At 54.2% G+C, this 18,457-nt stretch overlaps 1 protein-coding gene across 2 annotated transcripts in view; it reads right to left on the reverse strand.

The window, feature by feature from the left end:
* ZBTB7C (zinc finger and BTB domain containing 7C) overlaps positions 1-18,457 on the reverse strand; it is a 305,567-nt gene that overhangs the window by 8,465 nt on the left and 278,645 nt on the right. For both annotated transcript variants that reach the window (XM_052660518.1, XM_052660517.1), the window contains one exon: positions 4,476-5,681. In XM_052660518.1, coding sequence (XP_052516478.1) covers positions 4,476-5,665 — 1,190 coding nt within the window. In that variant the 5' untranslated portion in view covers positions 5,666-5,681. The remainder of the gene's footprint in view (positions 1-4,475; positions 5,682-18,457) is intronic.

Consider the following 18,457-nt stretch of genomic DNA (forward strand, 5'->3'; position numbering starts at 1 on the left):
GGGCTGGGAGGGGACCTTGCCCAGTGATGCTCTCTAGGGGATCCCTGGACAGGCTGCCTGCACTCAAGGACCCATATGGCAGGACAGGAGGACCCAAGAGTCTTCCGAAGCCTTCACAGACTTGGGGCCCGGCCCAGTTGGCAGTGATGACTGGGGCTGGGGCAACAAGGAGCAGGAGGGCCCTGTGATGTGGGTGGGCAGGGAAAAGCCCCTCCAAGCACAGCAGCATCCTAGAGGACATGCAGAGAGGACAAATACCTTCCCATCTTCCCTGGCCCATGTGCTCCCCGCTCCTCAAGGCCCATCCTAGGGCACCTCTGGTGGCCCCTGGAGTCTTGACCTTTGGCCTGGGCTTCCAGACTTTCAGATGAGGAGGGTCAGGGGCATCTTGATCCAGACTGCCTCTGCCCTAAGTCCTAGAGTTCTTCTCTCTCCCAAGTGAGAGCCACAGGACCGGTTTCATCAGGATCTGTCTCTGCAGCCGGCACAGGGCCCGGCCAGCCTCAGGAAGAAAACGGTGACCTTGGACCAGGCTGGGGGAGTGGACACATAGACTCAGGCACAGACAGAGGGCTTGGAGCCAAGGTGACCTTAGGATGGTCAGAGCTCGGAGGGGCCAGCATGGGGCCAGAGATACACAGTCTGTTTGAAGCCACTGAGGCCTTTTCTGGGGCACCAGGGTTGTCTCAGAGCTGGGAAAACTACTGGTGAGACAACCGTGAGCCTGGCTGAAATCAGGAACCCAGAGGTGAGGTTCCTGATGCCAAGGAATAGACAACATGCTGGTAGGAGGCCTCAGGCCCTTCTCGGACACCCACAGAATGAGAGCAGCAAGTGGGAACTTAGGGGGAGGAGGGGCTCTGTTGGAAGACCCCCCCCACCCACCCAAGGTCCCTCTGCTGTGCTGCTGAAGTCATGAGGAATGATGTTCCCATGGGGCGTGAACATGCTGGGAGTGGGCACTGGAAGCCGAAACTCAGAGCCTGAGCCAAAAGGCCACCTTGCAGGGAGACATAACGCCCAGGAGGGAGGGAAAGTGGGTCAGCATCAAGAAGAGAGGAAAGGAGACCTGGCCACAGGGCAGAAGCTCAGCTGTAATTAGGCGAAGACTCAGCCCCAGAAAGGAAAACGGTGTCCAAGAGAAGGACAGGAGGGCAGCAGGTCCCGGGTCCCTCTGCCCCTCGGGCTCCAGTCCAGCGAGTGGCTTTGCCTTGCAAGGGAAACTGGGAATTCTGAGTCAAAGAGGCAGCAGCTGCGGCTGTAAGTGGAGCTGAAGAGTCTCCAGCTGGGGAAGGAGGGTGGGGTTACAGCTGGTGGCTGTAAGGAGTCAGCTGCAAAGGAGGTCCCCACGGAAAGGCTGCGAGGGGACTCGGCTATAGTGAGAGTCACAGGCGATCCTGGACAGCCAGGGTTGACCCCGACCTGGACGGCCAGGGTTGAGGCTCTCTGATGTTTGAAAGGAATCCTACAGGGCAGCTCTGGGGAGGAGGCAGGAGGGAAGCAAGGAATCAGTGATTCTGAGGAATGTGATGGGGAGGGGTGTCAGGGAGTGCCCATCATATCCAGCCACAGCCCACAGTGAGAAATAAGAGTCCCCAACCTCCCTCCACTTCCAGTATCTCTGCTCTGAGGAGGTGCTGGGGGGTGGTCCCAGAACTTTTCTGGTCTTTCTCAGGAGGGTCCAGAGGGGAGATGCGGATAGAGGTGGGCATGGAGCTGCTTCAGCTGGAAGCAGGCCTGGGGACCCAGATGGCTGAGCAGGATTAACCCGAATGGAGGCCAGGGCCCTGGGCTGGAGGGCTACTCAGGCCTGGAGGGGTGATGAGCCCGCCAGCGGGCACAGAGGCCACCCTCAGTGATCAGCGGGAATGTGTTGGGAGGGAGGGTCTGGAATGCGACCCTCCTATGTAACACAGCATGGAGGCTAGCTAGGCCAGGAGGCCCACGCAGAGGATGTTCTGGTGTCAAGAGGGTGAGAAGTCTGACTGTCTTGACTGACCAAGTTAAAAACTTTCCCTAGGGAAGGCAGGGACTCAGCCCCACATGGCCCTCTCGGAAAGCGGACTGTGGGAAAGACCCAGAGGAAAGTGAGGGAGGGAAGGGAGACGGGGACTTGGGGGGTGGTGGGGGCAGGGACAGGTTCCCGTGCGGTACCCTGTGATGCAGCACCTACCACTGAAGTCACAGCCCTGGGCCTCCCCTGTGGGGAGGGGTGTCCCCAGTGTCCACCATCTGCTCAGGGGACAAGCAAAGGAGGCAGAGCCTGGATGGCAGGACTCAGGGGCTGGCTTTGCTGGATCTGGCCTGCGAAGGCTGTCCACGTCTTAAAGTCATTCCCAAGGGGCTGGGCTTGGAAGCACAGACTGCTAAAGGTCCTGGCTCCAGATGCATGAACTGCACTTGAATTTGGACTGGGCTCTGGCTTGTCTTCCTTCTGTTATCGCTGTGCTTTTGTGAAGCATTTCAGGTATTCTGTAGATCTAAGGTGAATGCAGGGTGGGAGATAGGGTGACATCAGAGTGGCAGGGCCGTTAGTGAGGAGTACCTGAGAGGGGGTGAACCTTAGGGACTTTGGATCTAGCTGCTCTGCAGCAATGAGAGAACTGAGCACTTGAGGTCAGCACTGCTGGCTGGAAGGGGACATACCCCAGGTATGGGGGTCCCTGCCCTTCTAACACCTGGAAATTCTCCAGTTACTGTCAGCCTGGAGCAGCTGGGAGAGTGTGCTGGAGTTTCCTTCACAGCAGCAGCTGCAAGGGGACCCAAGGCCACCTTGGAAACAATCAGAGTTGTCCTTTGAAGCAGTCACTGGAAGAGCCTGCAGAGCTGTTTCCACAACTGTCATCTATTCCCTGACCCTCGCTGGCAACCTCAAATAGAGTTTTCAAGCCACCAGAGAGAGCGAGTCTCGTGACTTAGCAGGACTCATCTTGTTGTTCCCCTCAAAGCATTGCCACTGATTTGATAATCTACCTGATTCAAAACACAGTACTCTGTCCTCAAAACTGAAGCTTTGGGTCCACTGAGGAAAAGCAAAAGAATAAGCTCCCAGCGATTCCCAAAGCTAAACTGCCAAGGGTGACAGCAGCGCCCCTGGAGTAAGTGTGGGTTTCTCAAGGTGGCTCCTTTTGGGGGGACAGTGGCAGTGTGGGGACAAGACCTGGACTAGGAAGTCACCGTCCCAGGGCAGATCCCACCAGGCTCTGTCCAAATCAGATACACACACTGAAATGAGTAAGCCCTGACGCAGGGCACTCACTAGGACCTTCCCACCGCAGACATGGCTGTGAGCGTCAGCCCCACATCAGTGACCACCATTGATACCAACAGATCTTATCTCCCCCAAAGAAGCCCATCGAAACCTAGCCCTGGACAAATCGGACCCCAAAGGATCCCATCAGTCAGTTTTGATCACAAAAGTTGCTCTGCAGAGGAGGTATATAATACTTGAGTGCTGAATGGAACACAGTCCAGGGAAGATGAAGGGTTTATCATGTACTGATTTCAAATTTCCACTTTCATAACAGCATAAAGTTAACCCTCTTCCTAACATGGACAGTCAAGGGGGACATCATAAAAGGAGGCACATCCTGTAGGTCTGACCCCAAATAGGACTGAAAGGGCCTCCGGGGGTTTCACTGAAGTTCAAGTCCTAGCTCTGCTATTTCACAACTGAGCTTAGGGGTGGCTGATTAGCTACTAGGAGACGGATCACCCATCTGTGGACAAAGGCCATGGCCCTCCCTGACTTTCAGGGCGTGGCGGGAGGGGTAGTCTGAGGAATCCACTCAGGACAGGCCCTGGCATGCTGACTGTGCTCCAAATAAAAGGAGGGGTGGCGGGGGGGGGGGGGGGGGTTGCTGCTGCACGCCATTGGGGAGCTTCAAACTGGCTTCCCCGGGTCTGCAGTGGGAGCTTCCCTACTTCCGCCTTAATCAGACAGCTCTGCTCGGATCTATTTCATATCTTGGCCTTCCACCTAGTAGGGTAATATGAGAAAATATTTGAAAATCACTGCGCCTGGTAATGCCCAGCACCTATGACAATGAGCTTGCTGTGCGGCTAGGACCCCAGTAGACCTCCCCTGACCTGGGTCCTTTTCCATACCGGTGGCCCCCTTTCCATCCGGTGGCCCCCGACCCTTTCCACCACGCCCCGGCCCTCCAAGCCCTGCCTCCAGCCCGCCCCGCCCCATCTCGTCCGGTCCTTTCCCTGCCCCCATCTCGCCCCGCCCCCGGGCCTCCCAGCCCCGCCCCCGGCCCTCCCAGCACCCTCCCCCCCCACCCCCCGGCAGCCCAGCCCCGCCCTTTCCCTGCCCCCATCTAGCCCCGCCCCGCCCCATCCCTGCCCCACGCCCCGGCCCTCCCAGCCCCGCCCCCGGCCCTCCCAGCCCCGCCCCCGGCCCGCCCCGCCCCGCCCAGCCCCGCCCCCGGCCAGCCCAGCCCCGCCTCTCCCCCACAGGCAGCCCGGCGCACCTGGTGAAGCGGACCTCGCAGATGTTGCACATGTATGGCTTCTCCCCGGTGTGGGTCCTCATGTGCCGCGGCAGCTTCCCCGCCCCCATGATGACTTTGTGGCAGATGGGGCACTGCTGAGAGGCCTTGGGCTTCAGCTTGCGCTCCTCCACCAGCGGCCAGGGCGGGAAGAGGCCCCCCAGGTGGGTGGCGCTCAGGAAGTTGAGATAGGCACCGTAGTCATTCTCCGCCTTGATGGGGCCCAGGGGACCCCCGGGAAGGTCCGGGAACATGTCCTTGAAGAAATCGTTGGGGAAAGGCGGCGGTGGGGGTGGGGGTAGCTCCTCCTTCTCCTCTTCCTTGATCTTGCGGTTCTTGATGACCAGGTCCAGGGGCCCACTGTCCATGGGCTGCTCAGGCAGCTGGGCAAAGGCACTGAAGTCCCCTGGCCAGAGGTGCGGAAAGAAGTCCGGGGCGAATGGAGATAAGGAGGGTCTCCTGTCGGGGAGGCTGGCTTTGGGGTACAGGTTCTCCCTCAGCAGAGATTCGATGGAGAAGTCCCGGATCACGCCCAGGTGGCCTGGGCTGCCGGCCTGGAAGGAGTCGGGGAAGTCTCTGGGTGTGTCCGAATAAGCCTTCTCTGAGAGGTGGTCCGACTTGGAAGGGCTTTGGTGGCAACTGATGTCCTGGGGGTCAGGCAAGTTTTCTTGATCAGCAAAATCCTCCGTGTCATCGTCGTCGTCCTCCTCTTCCTCCTCCTCCTCCTCCTCTTCGTCCTCATCATCGTCCTCCTCGTCGTCGTCGTCATCCTCCTTGTCCCCCCCGGGCTCCATGATCTCCAGGCACACGTTCACGATGCACTGGATCTCCAGCATCCTGGCGGCGTTAAGGATGTGCTTGACGTTGGAGGCGGTGATGGTGAGCGTGGAGGTGTAAGCGAACTCCAGGATGGCGGCCAGCGCCTCGGGCTGGACGAAGTCAATCTCGTAGACGTAGGGCTGGCTGGCTAAGGTGCCGGCCGTGAAGAGCTTCTTGAAGTACTTGCTGCAGGCGGCCAGGACCGAGCGGTGGGTGCGATATTCCTGCTCCTGCACCACCAGGAGCACGTCGCACAGCAGTCCGTCATGCCGCTGCTCGTTCAGGCTGCACAGGACCTCGCTGCTGTGGTTGGGGAAGGGAATGCCAATCAGCTCGTCAATGCCATTGGCCATGTTCTCAGCCGGAGCCCTGCGGGGACACACACAGGAAGAGATTGAGTTAGAGGACCTGGCCCCTGGAGGGGACGCCAGCTCTGGGATCCTGGCCCAGGGAGGTCAGGCTGGTGGGCCTCCGCGGTGCTCTCCTATCCCACCCCTGCCTTTGCTTGGGGCTCCCCTCCCTCCTCCTCTGCTAGGGAGCTGCCCCCTCTTCCTCAGCTTTCCCCACTCTCACCTGTCACTCAGAGCCCCACTCCCAAATGCCCCTTCTCAAGGTACTACTGGGCTCTTCCCAGGACCCCGAAGGCCCTGGAAGCTGGGCTCCTCATCAGGCAGCTGGCGCCTGCCTTTTAGCGAAGGCTATGGAGTCTCCCCTCGGGCATGATTTCATCAAATTCCACTTTGGGAATGTGTAAGTCCTGAACACAAGGCTGGCCGGCCACGTGAGGCTCCGCTGCTCTGTGTGCTGCGGGAATGGGGGCCACTCCTGACTCCCACCGCGTCCGCCAGTCAGGGGCCAAAGCGGGAGTCCTCTCTCATGACTCAAGGCTCCAGCTGGGAGAATGCTTTGGTTTATTTCACAGATCCTCTGCCTCCTGTCACAGACTCCCATTTTGCTGCTTTTGGCTACTAATGTGGCTGTACTCACAACGGCACTGCTAATGGTAGCTGAGCTGTTCCCTGGTCCAGCTCCATCATACTGAAGTCTCAAGCTCCAGGATGTCAGAGTGTTACTGTGTATGGAGGTAGAGTCTTGAAAGAGGTAATTGAGGTTAAAATGGGGCCCTATGAGTGGGCTCTTATCCAGTGTGACCCCCAGAGGGGAGACCATGTGAGAACATGGGGCGGAGGGGGCGGTGGAGGGAGGTGGAGACAGCAAGCTGAAGAGAGACGCCTCAAAGGAAATGGACCCCGCAACACCTTGATCTTGGACTAGATCCAGCCTCTAGAACTGTGCAAAAATCAGTCTTGCTCTTTAAGCCCTGCTCCGTGGTACTTTGTTATCACAGCCCTAGCGTACCAATGGCACCCCACTCCAGTACTCTTGCCTGGAAAGTCCCATGGATGGAGGAGCCTGGTAGGCTGCAGTCCATGGGATCTCGAAGAGTCGGACACGACTGAGCGACTTCACTTTCACTTTTCACTTTCATGCATTGGAGAAGGAAATGGCAACCTACTCCAGTGTTCTTGCCTGGAGAATCCCAGGGACGGGGGAACCTGGTAGGCTGCCGTCTACGGGGTTGCACAGAGACGGACACAACAGAAGCGACTTAGCAGCAGCAGCAGCATACTGACACAGTTACTAGAAACCTTAAACCAATTTTGTGACCCCTTTTTTGGAAGGGAATGGGGGGCCTTATGGCAGGTGTTTTGCCTTCTGACCTTAACTTCTGGCTTCATCTTAGTTGATGAGGTTTCCCTTCACTTGCCATTCTTGGTTTTTTAAAAAACAGTGACCTCCTACATACGTATATCTTGAGCCATTTGATAAATATTTATATTCAGTGTTAAATTCAAGTTATATTCAGTGTTAAATTCAAGTGCATTGTTACCTAATTTATCATGTCAGTATTCTGTTACTCTCAGGGAAACATTTCCCTGTGGGGAGAAGCCTCTTCTGAGATACTTCAGGATTATCTGTACATTAAACACAGTGTGGCCAGTGATAGCTGCTAGGAGGGAGGGGGGTCAGAAGGAGGGGTCCGGGCAGAAGACAGCAGGCACCCCCTCCCTTCAGGGAGCAGAACAGAGTCAGTGTGGACAACAAGCCACCCTAATTTTTAATGCCAGGGCATGGGGAGGGCTCTGCTACTCTGGGCAAAGCTTGGTCATGGCCCATAGATAAATACTAGCCAAAGCCTGGCCCTTTCCTGGGTGCAGTTACAGTGGGGAGAAAAGAAAAAGGAAAACAAAGCCAGGAAGCCCCACGGCCCAGTGGCAAGAGCTCTGGGAATTCCCACACACTTATCTTCTGGATGTTTCTGCCCTGAGAAGGCAGATGCAGCAGAAAGGGACAAGGGAGAAGTGTCAGGCCCACAATGTGGGCCCCGAGTGACTTGGAGGCACCAGGGACCCAGTGGGGTGTCAGGGTGCTGGGTGCTCCGCCCCTTCCTCCCTGCTTCTCTATGGGTGATGGAGGGCCTTAGCCTTCCCTGAGCAATCCCACCTGGGCAGGTGTTCAAGCCGTTTCCTCGAGCAAAGGCCTCGCTGTTTTCCTCTTGTTTTTAAAAAGGACCAGAGGCCCTGCAGGCCATGTGTTCAATGCCTGAATAGTCATTGGGTGTCTTCCTGAATGCGGCACTGCCCTGGGGTGTGGGAATGCACAGAGAGCAGACCAAGCAGGGCCCTGCTCTAAAAGAGCTTACAGGGACATAACAACTATGAAAAAGCTGGAGCAAGATCCACCAAAGAGGAATAAGGTAGCACTGCACACCTATCGGAGTGGCTAAAGTAGCAAGAAGTGACAACACCAAATGCTGGCGAAATCATAAAAGACATTGCTGTGTCCGCCTGGCTCTCTCTGGGATCACTTGCTCCAGGGGATGCCAGCTGCCATGTCATCAGGACATTCTATGGAAGGTCCACATGGCGAGGGGCTGAGCTGTGTGAGTGACCACCAGGAGACTGGGTCATTGAGCCCCAGTCAAGCCTTCAGATGACAGCAGCCCCCTGACATCCTGACTGCAACCTCATGAAAGAGACTGACTCAGAACCACTTAGCAAAGCTGCTTCTGAATTCCTGACTCATAGAAACTGGGAGATAGTAAATGTTTATTCTTGTTTTCAGTTGCTCAATTTTAGAGTAATTTGTTATACACCAATAGATAACATAATAAATAATCCAGGGAGATAACAGATGATACAACAGGCTATCCAGAGGCACTATTCACTATTCATAGACATTATAGACCTGTGATATTTATCAGGATGCTTTCTGGCAATGGCAGTTAAATACTATCTTCTAACAAAATCAGTTTTCATTCCAATCCCAAAGAAAGGCAATGCCAAAGCATGTTCAAACTACCACACAATTGCACTCATCTCACATGCTAGTAAAGTAATGCTCAAAATTCTCCAAGCCAGGCTTCAGCAATACGTGAACCGTGAACTCCCTGATGTTCAAGCTGGTTTTAGAAAAGGCAGAGGAACCAGAGATCAAATTGCCAACATCTGCTGGATCATGGAAAAAGCAAGAGAGTTCCAGAAAAACATCTATTTCTGCTTTCTTGACTATGCCAAAGCCTTTGACTGTGTGGATCACAATAAACTGTGGAAAATTCTGAAAGAGATGGGAATACCAGACCACCTGACCTGCCTCTCGAGAAACCTATATGCAGGTCAGGAAACAACAGTTAGAACTGGACATGGGACAACAGACTAGTTCCAAATAGGAAAAGGAGTACGTCAAGGCTGTATGTTGTCACCCTGCTTATTTAACTTCCATGCAGAGTACATCATGAGAAACGCTGGGCTGGAGGAAATACAAGCTGGAATCAAGATTGCCGGGAGAAATATCAGTCACCTCAGATATGCAGATGATACCACCCTTATGGCAGAAAGTGAAGAGGAACTAAAAAGCCTCTTGGTGAAAGTGAAAGAGGAGAGTGAAAAAGTTGGCTTAAAGCTCAACATTCAGAAAATGAAGATCATGGCATCCGGTCCCATCACTTCATGGAAAATAGATGGGGAAACAGGGGAAACAGTGGAAACAGTGTCAGACTTTATTTTTTGGGGCTCCAAAATCACTGCAGATGGTGATTGCAGCCATGAAATTAAAAGATGCTTCCTCCTCGGAAGGAAAGTTATGACCAACCTAGACAGCATATTGAAAAGCAGGAACATTACTTTGCCGACTAAGGTCCGTCTAGTCAAGGCTATGGTTTTTCCAGTGGTCACGTATGGATGTGAGAGTTGGACTGTGAAGAAAGCTGAGCACCGAAGAATTGATGCTTTTGAACTGTGGTGTTGGAGAAGACTCTTGAGAGTCCCTAGGACTGCAAGGAGATCCAACCAGTCCATTCTGAAGGAGATTAGCCCTGAGTATTCTTTGGAAGGAATGATGCTAAAGCTGAAACTCCAGTACGCTGGCCACCTCATGCGAAGAGTTGACTCATTGGAAAAGACTCTGATGCTGAGAGGGATTGCGGGCAGGAGAAAAAGGGGACGACAGAGGATGAGATGGCTGGATGGCATCACTGACTTGATGGACGTGAGTTTGAGTGAACTCCGGGAGTTGGTGATGGACAAGGAGGCCTGGTGTGCTGCAATTCATGGGGTCCCAAAGAGTCGGACACGACTGAGCGACTGAACTGAACTGAACCGAACAAAATCAGTATATTATGACACTGGTTTGATAGATGGAAGTAGATGTATTGAGAAAAATGATACGTTTTTCTAATTCCCACAAAGATGCCCTAATGGTAGCAGGGTCCTGACCCTCAGAGGACCCTTTTTCTCTGAAAACACCATTTGTGAATGAAACACCCCTTCAACTGTTAAAAGCCCAAATCAGTAAGACCTCAAGAAATTAGTTCTTTCAAGCAAGTTTTCTTGCTTGCCAAGGGCTTATTCATTTAAAGACAAAAATGTTTTTGAAATGTTTCTCAGGAAAAATTCCCACAATTCCTTAGACTCATCCCCATGTTCTTAAATAGAGGAGTTGGGAACCCACTGGATGGGATGGGGGTAGTCAGGGTCTTGCTTGAGCGCTCCAAGGGATGGATCGCACCATCCTGACTTGACATGTCCTGCCTCCCATGCTTTTGGAGCCTGGTGTGCTAGGGCCTGAGGGTCAGGAACCACAGCTGTGTGACTTTGAGAGGCCCCATCACCTCTCTGAGCTTCTTTTTTCTCATCTTGTCATTGGATGAACAGGGGAAATCTGGTAACTGGAGTCATGATCGTGAGGAGGGGCTTCCCAGGTGGCGCTAGTGGTAAAGAACCTGCCTGCCAATGCTGGAGACATAAGAGGCATGAGTTTGATCCCTGGGTTGGGAAGATCCCCTGGAGAAGGGCATGACAACCCACTCCAGCAGCCTTGCCTGGAGAATCCCACAGACAGAGGAGCCTGAGAGGCTACAGTCCAGGGGTCACAGAGAGCTGGACACGACTGCAGTGATTTAGCGCACCTGCACACACGGCCTTGAGGAGCTAGAAGCACAGAGTGAATCTGGCCACCAGGAGGGTGCAATAGGCCTGGGTGACTCTGGACTTGAAGGCTGGTCTGTCCAGCAGGGACTTCTCACCATGGCATGGTTTGGACTCTTTGTCCCTTTCCTGGAGGAACAGAAGTAACCAGAGAGCTGGGAGGGGGGGGCTGTTTTTCCTGGCAGGAGGTAGCAGGGGAATGGAGGCTGTGGCTTGCTGTTTTATTGACTTTTGGGGGGGAAGTACCCCCACCCTGCACTCTAGAAGCTTCCCTGGTGACCCTGAGAGTCCCATGCCTGGAGGGTCTGCAGACAGCAGTGTTCCAGAAGGAATGCCACGTCCAGCCCCCCTTCCCACCCGGGCCCGCCCTCCCATGGCCCAAGTGAAGGTGCTCTGTCTCCAAGAATAACACGCTCAGGAAAGAAAATCACACACACACGAAAAGCAAAACCAAACCTCTTTAACAGTTAGGAGAGGCTTGTAGGAAGGGGCTAGAAAAAATATAGAGCCCAGAAGTAAAGGCAGAGGACAGAAAGGGGGAAAGAGGTGCTTGAAAATGGAGGAAGGGCACAGGTGTGGTCCCCATTCCAGGGGATGTGAAGCCCACCACAGCCTCCCCTGGGCCTGTGCCCTCAGTGGAAGGTTCTGGAAGCCAAGGTGTGTCCACATAGCTTGTCTGGCAAGGGCAGCATTTCTTAGCTCTGGCCTAGGTTTATTCAGTTACAGCATGAGAATATCACTTGCCTCAGGTACTCTACCTGCCCCCTTCTACTACAGGGAGCTTCATCATGCCCTCAACTCACCAGCGAAAGAAGGGGAGGGCCTGCTCCTATGAGAGGAATGGAGAAGAGATGGAGGTGGAGCCTTTGGAGAGAGAGGGCCTTGGACTTACAGAAATGCATTGAAAAACCTGGCTCTAGAAGTCCTCCAGAACTAATTTTTTGAGTGTGACTTGAATTTTTGTTTTTCATTTGTGTCCTATTCTAATAACCCCATCATTCAAGCATGCAAGCCAACATTTCTAGTAACAATCAATACCAGCTACCATTAATCAAGTGCCTGTAACATGTCTGCCATTGAACCTCTAGTCCTTCTTCACCCAACACAGTCCTGAAAGGTACACATTTTTATCATCACCTCCAATTTAGCGGCAAAGAGTATGGAGAGGGTGAGTGACTTGCCCAATGGCAGACACAGTGTCTAAGCCAAGATTTGAACTTGGCTGCATTTGGCACCAAAGCTCATGTTCATTCCTCTTTACCATGCTGTTCCTACAAAGTCCATATGGGGGTGAGGGTTGGGACCCTACCTGTCAGAGGTTTAGAGATTTAATCAGAGATAGAGCTGAGGGGTGTGCACCAGGGGCCTGAGACCCATGGAGGCCTGGGGGACTCAGGACTGAGGGCACATGAGAAATAAGGACAGGGATATAGCAGACCCCTGTGGGCTGAGGGATCCAAGCAGGTTTGCAGGAGGGGCCCTTTCTGAGCTGTGAAGGATAGAGAGGATTTCGTTGGGCAGAGAGGCAGAAAGGACCAGCCCCACAGCATTTGGATTTGGAAAACTTTGGATCTCTTGAGTCCCCTCTGAAAGTATGTTGAACCTGGGTACTGAGCAGGCTCTCACAAGAACTTACTCCCAACCAGCATGTGCCTGAACTTGGCTGATGGCCATCTGACCACAGGGGGTTTCTGATGGGAGGTGGAGAGTGAGGACCCTGCTTTCAGATGTCCTGGGTCCACTTCCTGGCCTCGGGTACTTAGTATCACCCTCCTGAGCTCAGTTTCTTTATCTGATCGTGGGGATGATAATAACGTCCGCCCCACAGAGTGGCTGGGCTGATCAAATGAGGTCAGTGCTGCTGGGACAGAGGAGGTGCTCAACCACTGCTGGCAATTATGAAGTCCAGGAGGGAACAGAGTCCTAACAGGGGTCTCGGCAGAGGGAGATGGGATCATACCAGAACCTAGTTTGCTTTCTGTATAGCTTTGCAGAGATCACACTGTTTAATCACCTCTCCCAAAGACACTCCCAGGGCTACCCTCCCATGTGGAGGACACCATAATCATCCAAGGTCCTTCCATATGTCCTGTCTCATGGACTCCTAATCCAAAGAGGCAGGCAAGGCGGGTAGAAACTTTATGCCTATTTTACAGATAAAGAAAATGAGGCACAGAGAGGAGCTGATGCCCAAGGTCACACAGCACATTAGTATCAGAGCTAGAACTAGAGACAGATGCTTTGATGCCCAAGCTTGTGCCCCCAGCCAGGTGTAGGGCTGCCTGGCTGGTAGGTGCCCCATGTTCTAGGGCTGGCTTTACTAGGAACATGAAACGCAGGGATGGGTCAATTTTGTATATACTCCTGGTGCTCTCAAGTTTGCTTATCTGGGAACTGGGGAAGTGATTGCATGGCTCTCATCTGCTCCGGGGCAGAGTTTGTCTCTTATATGTCTGTATCATTATCAAGCAGGAACATGGGAGATGCTGAATGAACGAGGTTGGTTCAAATACATGGTAGGGAGAGGTTTAAAGTCACAAAAGGTGGTAAGAAAAGAAAGAAAGTGAAGTCACTCAGTCGTGTCCAACTCTTTGCGACCCCATGGACTATAGCCTGCCAGGTTCCTCCGTCCATGGGATTATCCAGGCAAGAATAATGGAGTGGGTTGCCATTTCCTTCTCCAGGAGATCTTCCCAACCCAGAGATTGAACCCGGGGCTTCCCTGGTGGCTCAGACGGTAAAGCGTCTGCCTGCAATGCGGGAGACCCGGGTTCGATTCCTGGGTCGGGAAGATCCCCTGGAGAAGGAAATGGCAATCCACTCCAGCACTTTTGCCTGGAAAATCCCATGGACGGAGGAGCCTGATATGCTACAGTCCACGGGGTCACAAAGAGTCAGACACAACTGAGTGACTTCACTTTCACTTTCATTCCTGCATTGTAGGCAGACGCTTTACTGTCTGAGCCACCAGGGAAGTCCCTACAAAAGGTGGTGGGCAGCCCCAGTCCTCTGCCTTAGGGACACCTGTTATTTGAACAGACCCCTATCATTCATAAAGTATTTCTATCTGTTCATTTCATCCTTATTACGATTCCCATTTGATGGGGATCAGAGGGGCTGAGTCACTTGCCCCAAGTCACACAGCTTGATTTCTACTCCAGTCCCATCTCTTTCCTGTCCTCCATGGTTGCCTCAGTGATGTGACTTTCAGGACAATTCTATTGTTGTGATGCACAAATCCAGCACCTCCTTGAATCATGCTCAGGTCAGCAAATCTGGGGCCCAGAGTGATGTTTCCATCTGCCACATCCCCATGGCAAACTGGCCCCAGCTGGCAGGCTCTTTCTGCCCTGGGAGTATCCCCACCCCACACCTCCAGCCTCTAGCCCCTTCCCTGCCTGGGCCTGGCAGAATCAGTGTCTCCAGGAGGGCAAGGGTGGGGTTCTGCAGGGGCAGAGAAGGCATGTGGATTCTTTTCCAGATTTGGGAATGAGGCTAGTTAGCAGCTGGCTGCCTCCTCTGAGCAGGTTCTTAGCATCTCTGTGGTCCGTATAGGCACAGAAACCTGCCCGGGGCTGGTGCGCCAGGGCAGGGAGGCCTGGCCCAAGCAGCTGGCCGGCCCCATGGAGCCCTGCTGGGCGCACCCTACCCTGCCCTTGGCAGTTCCCCTAAGCAGGGCAGCCACACCCCTCGGGCCTGGAATACCCCAGAGGCTGGGGCCAGACATGTGGGCTGGAAGGCTGGGCAGGGCCTCCTCAACTTCCAGCCTGCGGCCCGCCTCCCAGAGCACCTCCAGCAGAGGGCTGCCCCACCTGCTCTGCCACCCTGCCAAGACATGCCTGGAGCCCGCGGTCCCCAGCTCAGCCTCGGGCCCAGGGCTTGGAGCTGCCTGGTTTCTGTGAAATGAGCTCTGGGTCTCCCTCCTCTGCCAACGGTGACGGCTGTGCCAGATGCTCTCTGACAGCTGGAATGCAGGCCCTCTCTGCCACACATGGTCATGCTCCCTCATTCTCTGCCTGCTCACCAACCCCCCCCAACCCCCGCCAATGCCTGACCCCTCCACTCATACGACACCATGTGAAAGGGTAGAACCAGCCTGGCAGGCAGGCACTCCTGTGTTCCTGACCCCACACAGAGGGGTTCTCCCCACATCCCGACTCCTGGGGGGCCTGAGCTTTTGCTCCTGAGACCAGACATTCGAGTCCCTGCCTTACTGCTGTCCAAAGCCCCTGACATACCATGCTGCGTGTTTGTGGGGCATACCCACTTTCCTCTATACATTTTCTTAGGATCCCCTGGTACAGAAGGAATTATTTGGCCCACGTGCTGGTGAGAAACCTAAGCTCGTGCTGGTGAAATGACCTACCCAGGGTCACAGAACAAGGTCAGGAAGTGATAGAGACCCCAGACCCCCTAACTTGTCACCCACGCCCTGCCCACTGTCTCCTGTGGCATCTCTCTTTTCACCCCCACCCTCACCATCAGTACCCCTCCACATCCCACATGGGTTTGGTTTTTATCAGAACAAAGCCTAGGAGCCCCGTGGGAGTTTGGAGGGAGGACACGAGCCACGTTTGTATAGGGATGAGACACACTCAGGACAGACTTGGGGGTACCCCAGAGGGCAGCTGGAGTGATGGGCGACAAACCGCGAGGGGCAGCTGTCCTCATGGGCTTTGGTCCCGAGGGTGGGGCTGGGGCACCCGAGTGTCCGAGCTGTTTAATCTCCCCCTAGAGGAACCTGCTCTTCACAGCATCCCGTGAAAGTGAAAGAAGGGAATGGCGATGCAGTCCAGTATTCTTGCCTGGAGGATTCCACGGACAGAGGAGCCTGGTGGGCTACAGTCCATGGGGTTGCAGGAGTCAGACATGACTGGGTGACTTTCACTACTACTGCTACTTTTCAAAGCACTTTCATCTTCATGGTGGCAGGTGAAGCCTGTACGATACCCATTTTACAGACCAAGGAACAAAAGGGAAGTGAGGTCAAGGGACAAAGTCCAGCAATAACACTGCAGAGCTCACATGCTCCCTGAGGCCATACTCTGGGGGTACCCCTGCCGTGCCCCTTGGGCTGGGTTGTCTAAGGGCAGCATGGCCTGGAGCACGGCTGTGGGGGCTGAGACCACCCGAAGCTGCCGTGGGGAGGGTCCCCTGCACTGCCTGGGTTGGCCATGGGAGTCTGGGCTGGACAAATAAGTGGTATCCCTTCAAACGATTGTTCTTTAATCATTTATTCATCCTTTATCTATTAGAGAGAGAGGCAGGTGAGGTGGAGGGGAAAGACTTGTTTTCTTTTAAGAAATACTGCACACCTCTTTACGTTTGGAATAAAGGATTTACTACTTGTGTTTACTACAGGCGATTTCCCGAGCCAGAAAACTCCTTGGGAGGCTTATTAAACCTTATTAAACCGCTGAAAATTTGGGTAATAAAATAAATCACTTGTTTCCCATAAACAGCACTCGGCCCTGGGTTACTGAATTTCAGAATCCCAGCTGCCTCTGCTGCCTTCTCGAGGCGTCCCTGCTGGCAGGCTGGTGGGCTGTGCTCCCCACAGCCACGAGCTCCCGGGGGTTGGGGAGGCAGGGGCCACACAGGAGCCCCCTGGGAGCCCTATTTCCTTAGCATTTCTGCCCAAAGGGGCTGTCTCCTGCAGAGGAGTGGGAATGGTTTAGATTGTGTGAGTTATTTAAGGAGTTGTGCTTGGAGCAGGTTAAGAGTCCCCACTTATTTGAACCCTTCCTGGGGATATATTTTAGTGTTTCTTTTAAAAGGCACCAACGTGGCTGCACAGCTGGCCTGCTGGAGCTCGCCCTGCCTTCAGGCCACCTTGACCTGCGCACTCAGGGCTCCCTGTACTTTGCCTATTGCTGCCGAACCAGGGAACTTGATGGTGGGAGAAAGGAAGCCGCTCCAGGAGAGAGGGCCAGAGCTCTGTTCTGGGAAAGGGCCTGAAGAGGAGGTGCTGAGACATGCCCAGGTGTGCAGTTGGCAGAGGGGGCGACAATGCTTTGGGAGAGGAGGTACAATTCCAGTCTGCACTGACAATTCATCTCTGCTCTGCAGCTGAGTTCTTGGTGACCTTGGATTGGCCACACGCCCTTTCTGAGCTTCTTTTATGTGAGACCAGGAGGCTGTGAAGGTCCCTTGCTGGTGCTACGGCATCCTCCAGCTGACCCACTTCAGTCTTTAGGTTCCAGGGTGGATCTCTGGATTCCGAGGGCATGAACAGCTCAGCTTTTGCAGTCTTGGGACTGCTGTACCAGACCGTAAACTTCCTGATTCAGTCCCCCACACCCTCAACCTCACCCCAGGTGTCTCAGAGACGCTGCCAGGTTATACAGGGAAATAACTATGCACGCACACTGGGCTTTCAGAGGACAAGTGTTCTATCTGCAAGGTCAGGAGGGGATTAGCATTTGACCACACCAGGCAGGATGATGGACACGTGACCAGTTGATCAAAGATGTATAATAAGTTCCCTCTCCACGCCCTGAAAGAAGGGCGAGGAGGCCCACGCTGGGTTTATCCTCCCAGCTCTCAGACAGTGGCCAGGGACAGGCATGGAGTCTGGAAGTTGGCCAGGGCAGTGGCCAGGGCAGGGTCTGGAAGTTGCTTCCCCAGAATGTGCCCTCATTCATTACAAACAATCCTAGAGGCCCTGTGTGGGGAGCGTGGGAGGCAGACAGGCACCCAGCTTGCCAGAGCTGTGCCATATGGAGACAGAGGGTTGCTTCTGAGATTCCTCCAGCTACCTGAATGGCGCTAGCCACGGAGATTAAACTAGCCGTGGAGACGTACCTCGAGTGCTGGGTATTTCGTTTGGTGTGAGTCGTTGACCTAAATACAGGATGTAGGTTCTTTCACTTGATAGTTGCTCAGTTGTGTCTGACTCTTTGTGACCCCATGACTCTTTGTGACTTTTTGTAGCCTTCCAGGCTACATGGGATTCTCCAAGCAAGAATACTGGAGTGGGTGGCCATTTCCTTCTCCAGGGGATCTTCCCCACTCAGGGATCAAACTTGGCTCTTCTGCATTGCAGGCAGGTTCTTTTTGTCTTTACCCTGCAAAACCCATTTTCAAATGGAGAAACTGAAACAGGGTTGGGATTCGAACCCAAGCCATTGGGTCCCAGATTTCCTAAGCAGAGTTTACCCATTTGGGGCTGGAGAAACAGGGACAAAAGGGATGGATGAAATTCCTAAAGAACTCACAGAAAAGTGGGAGAGAAAGAAGCCGAGTTCAGAACTGGCCCAGAGGTGAGGACAGGGCCCCTCGGGGCGGGGCTGAGGGGCAGAGGCTCTGTTGGGGTCAGGGCGGGGACTCTACTGAGGAAGCGATGGCAGGGAGAGGAGACCTCAGACGCACCCGCAGCCCTGTGTAAGAGGCCAGGGGAAGGAAGTCAGGGAAATGTCTGGATGGGGGCAGAAATCTGCTTGGCGCTGCGTCTGAGGAGGGGTCAGCAAAAGGCAGTCCTGGCAGGGCAAGGCAGGGTGGCCGGAAACTGGCTAGGATTGGGTATCTTCTGACCCATTGCTCAGAGCCACACCTCTGCCCCTCTGCCTGCTCCAAACCCCGCCAGAGGAGGGGGACCGGGTGGGGAGAAGGGGGCCGAGGGCAGAGGAGGGCAGGATCACTCTCCCAGGCTTCGTCCAG

Source organism: Budorcas taxicolor, chromosome 22 (assembly GCF_023091745.1).
Source record: "Budorcas taxicolor isolate Tak-1 chromosome 22, Takin1.1, whole genome shotgun sequence".
NCBI classification, from domain to species: domain Eukaryota; kingdom Metazoa; phylum Chordata; class Mammalia; order Artiodactyla; family Bovidae; genus Budorcas; species Budorcas taxicolor.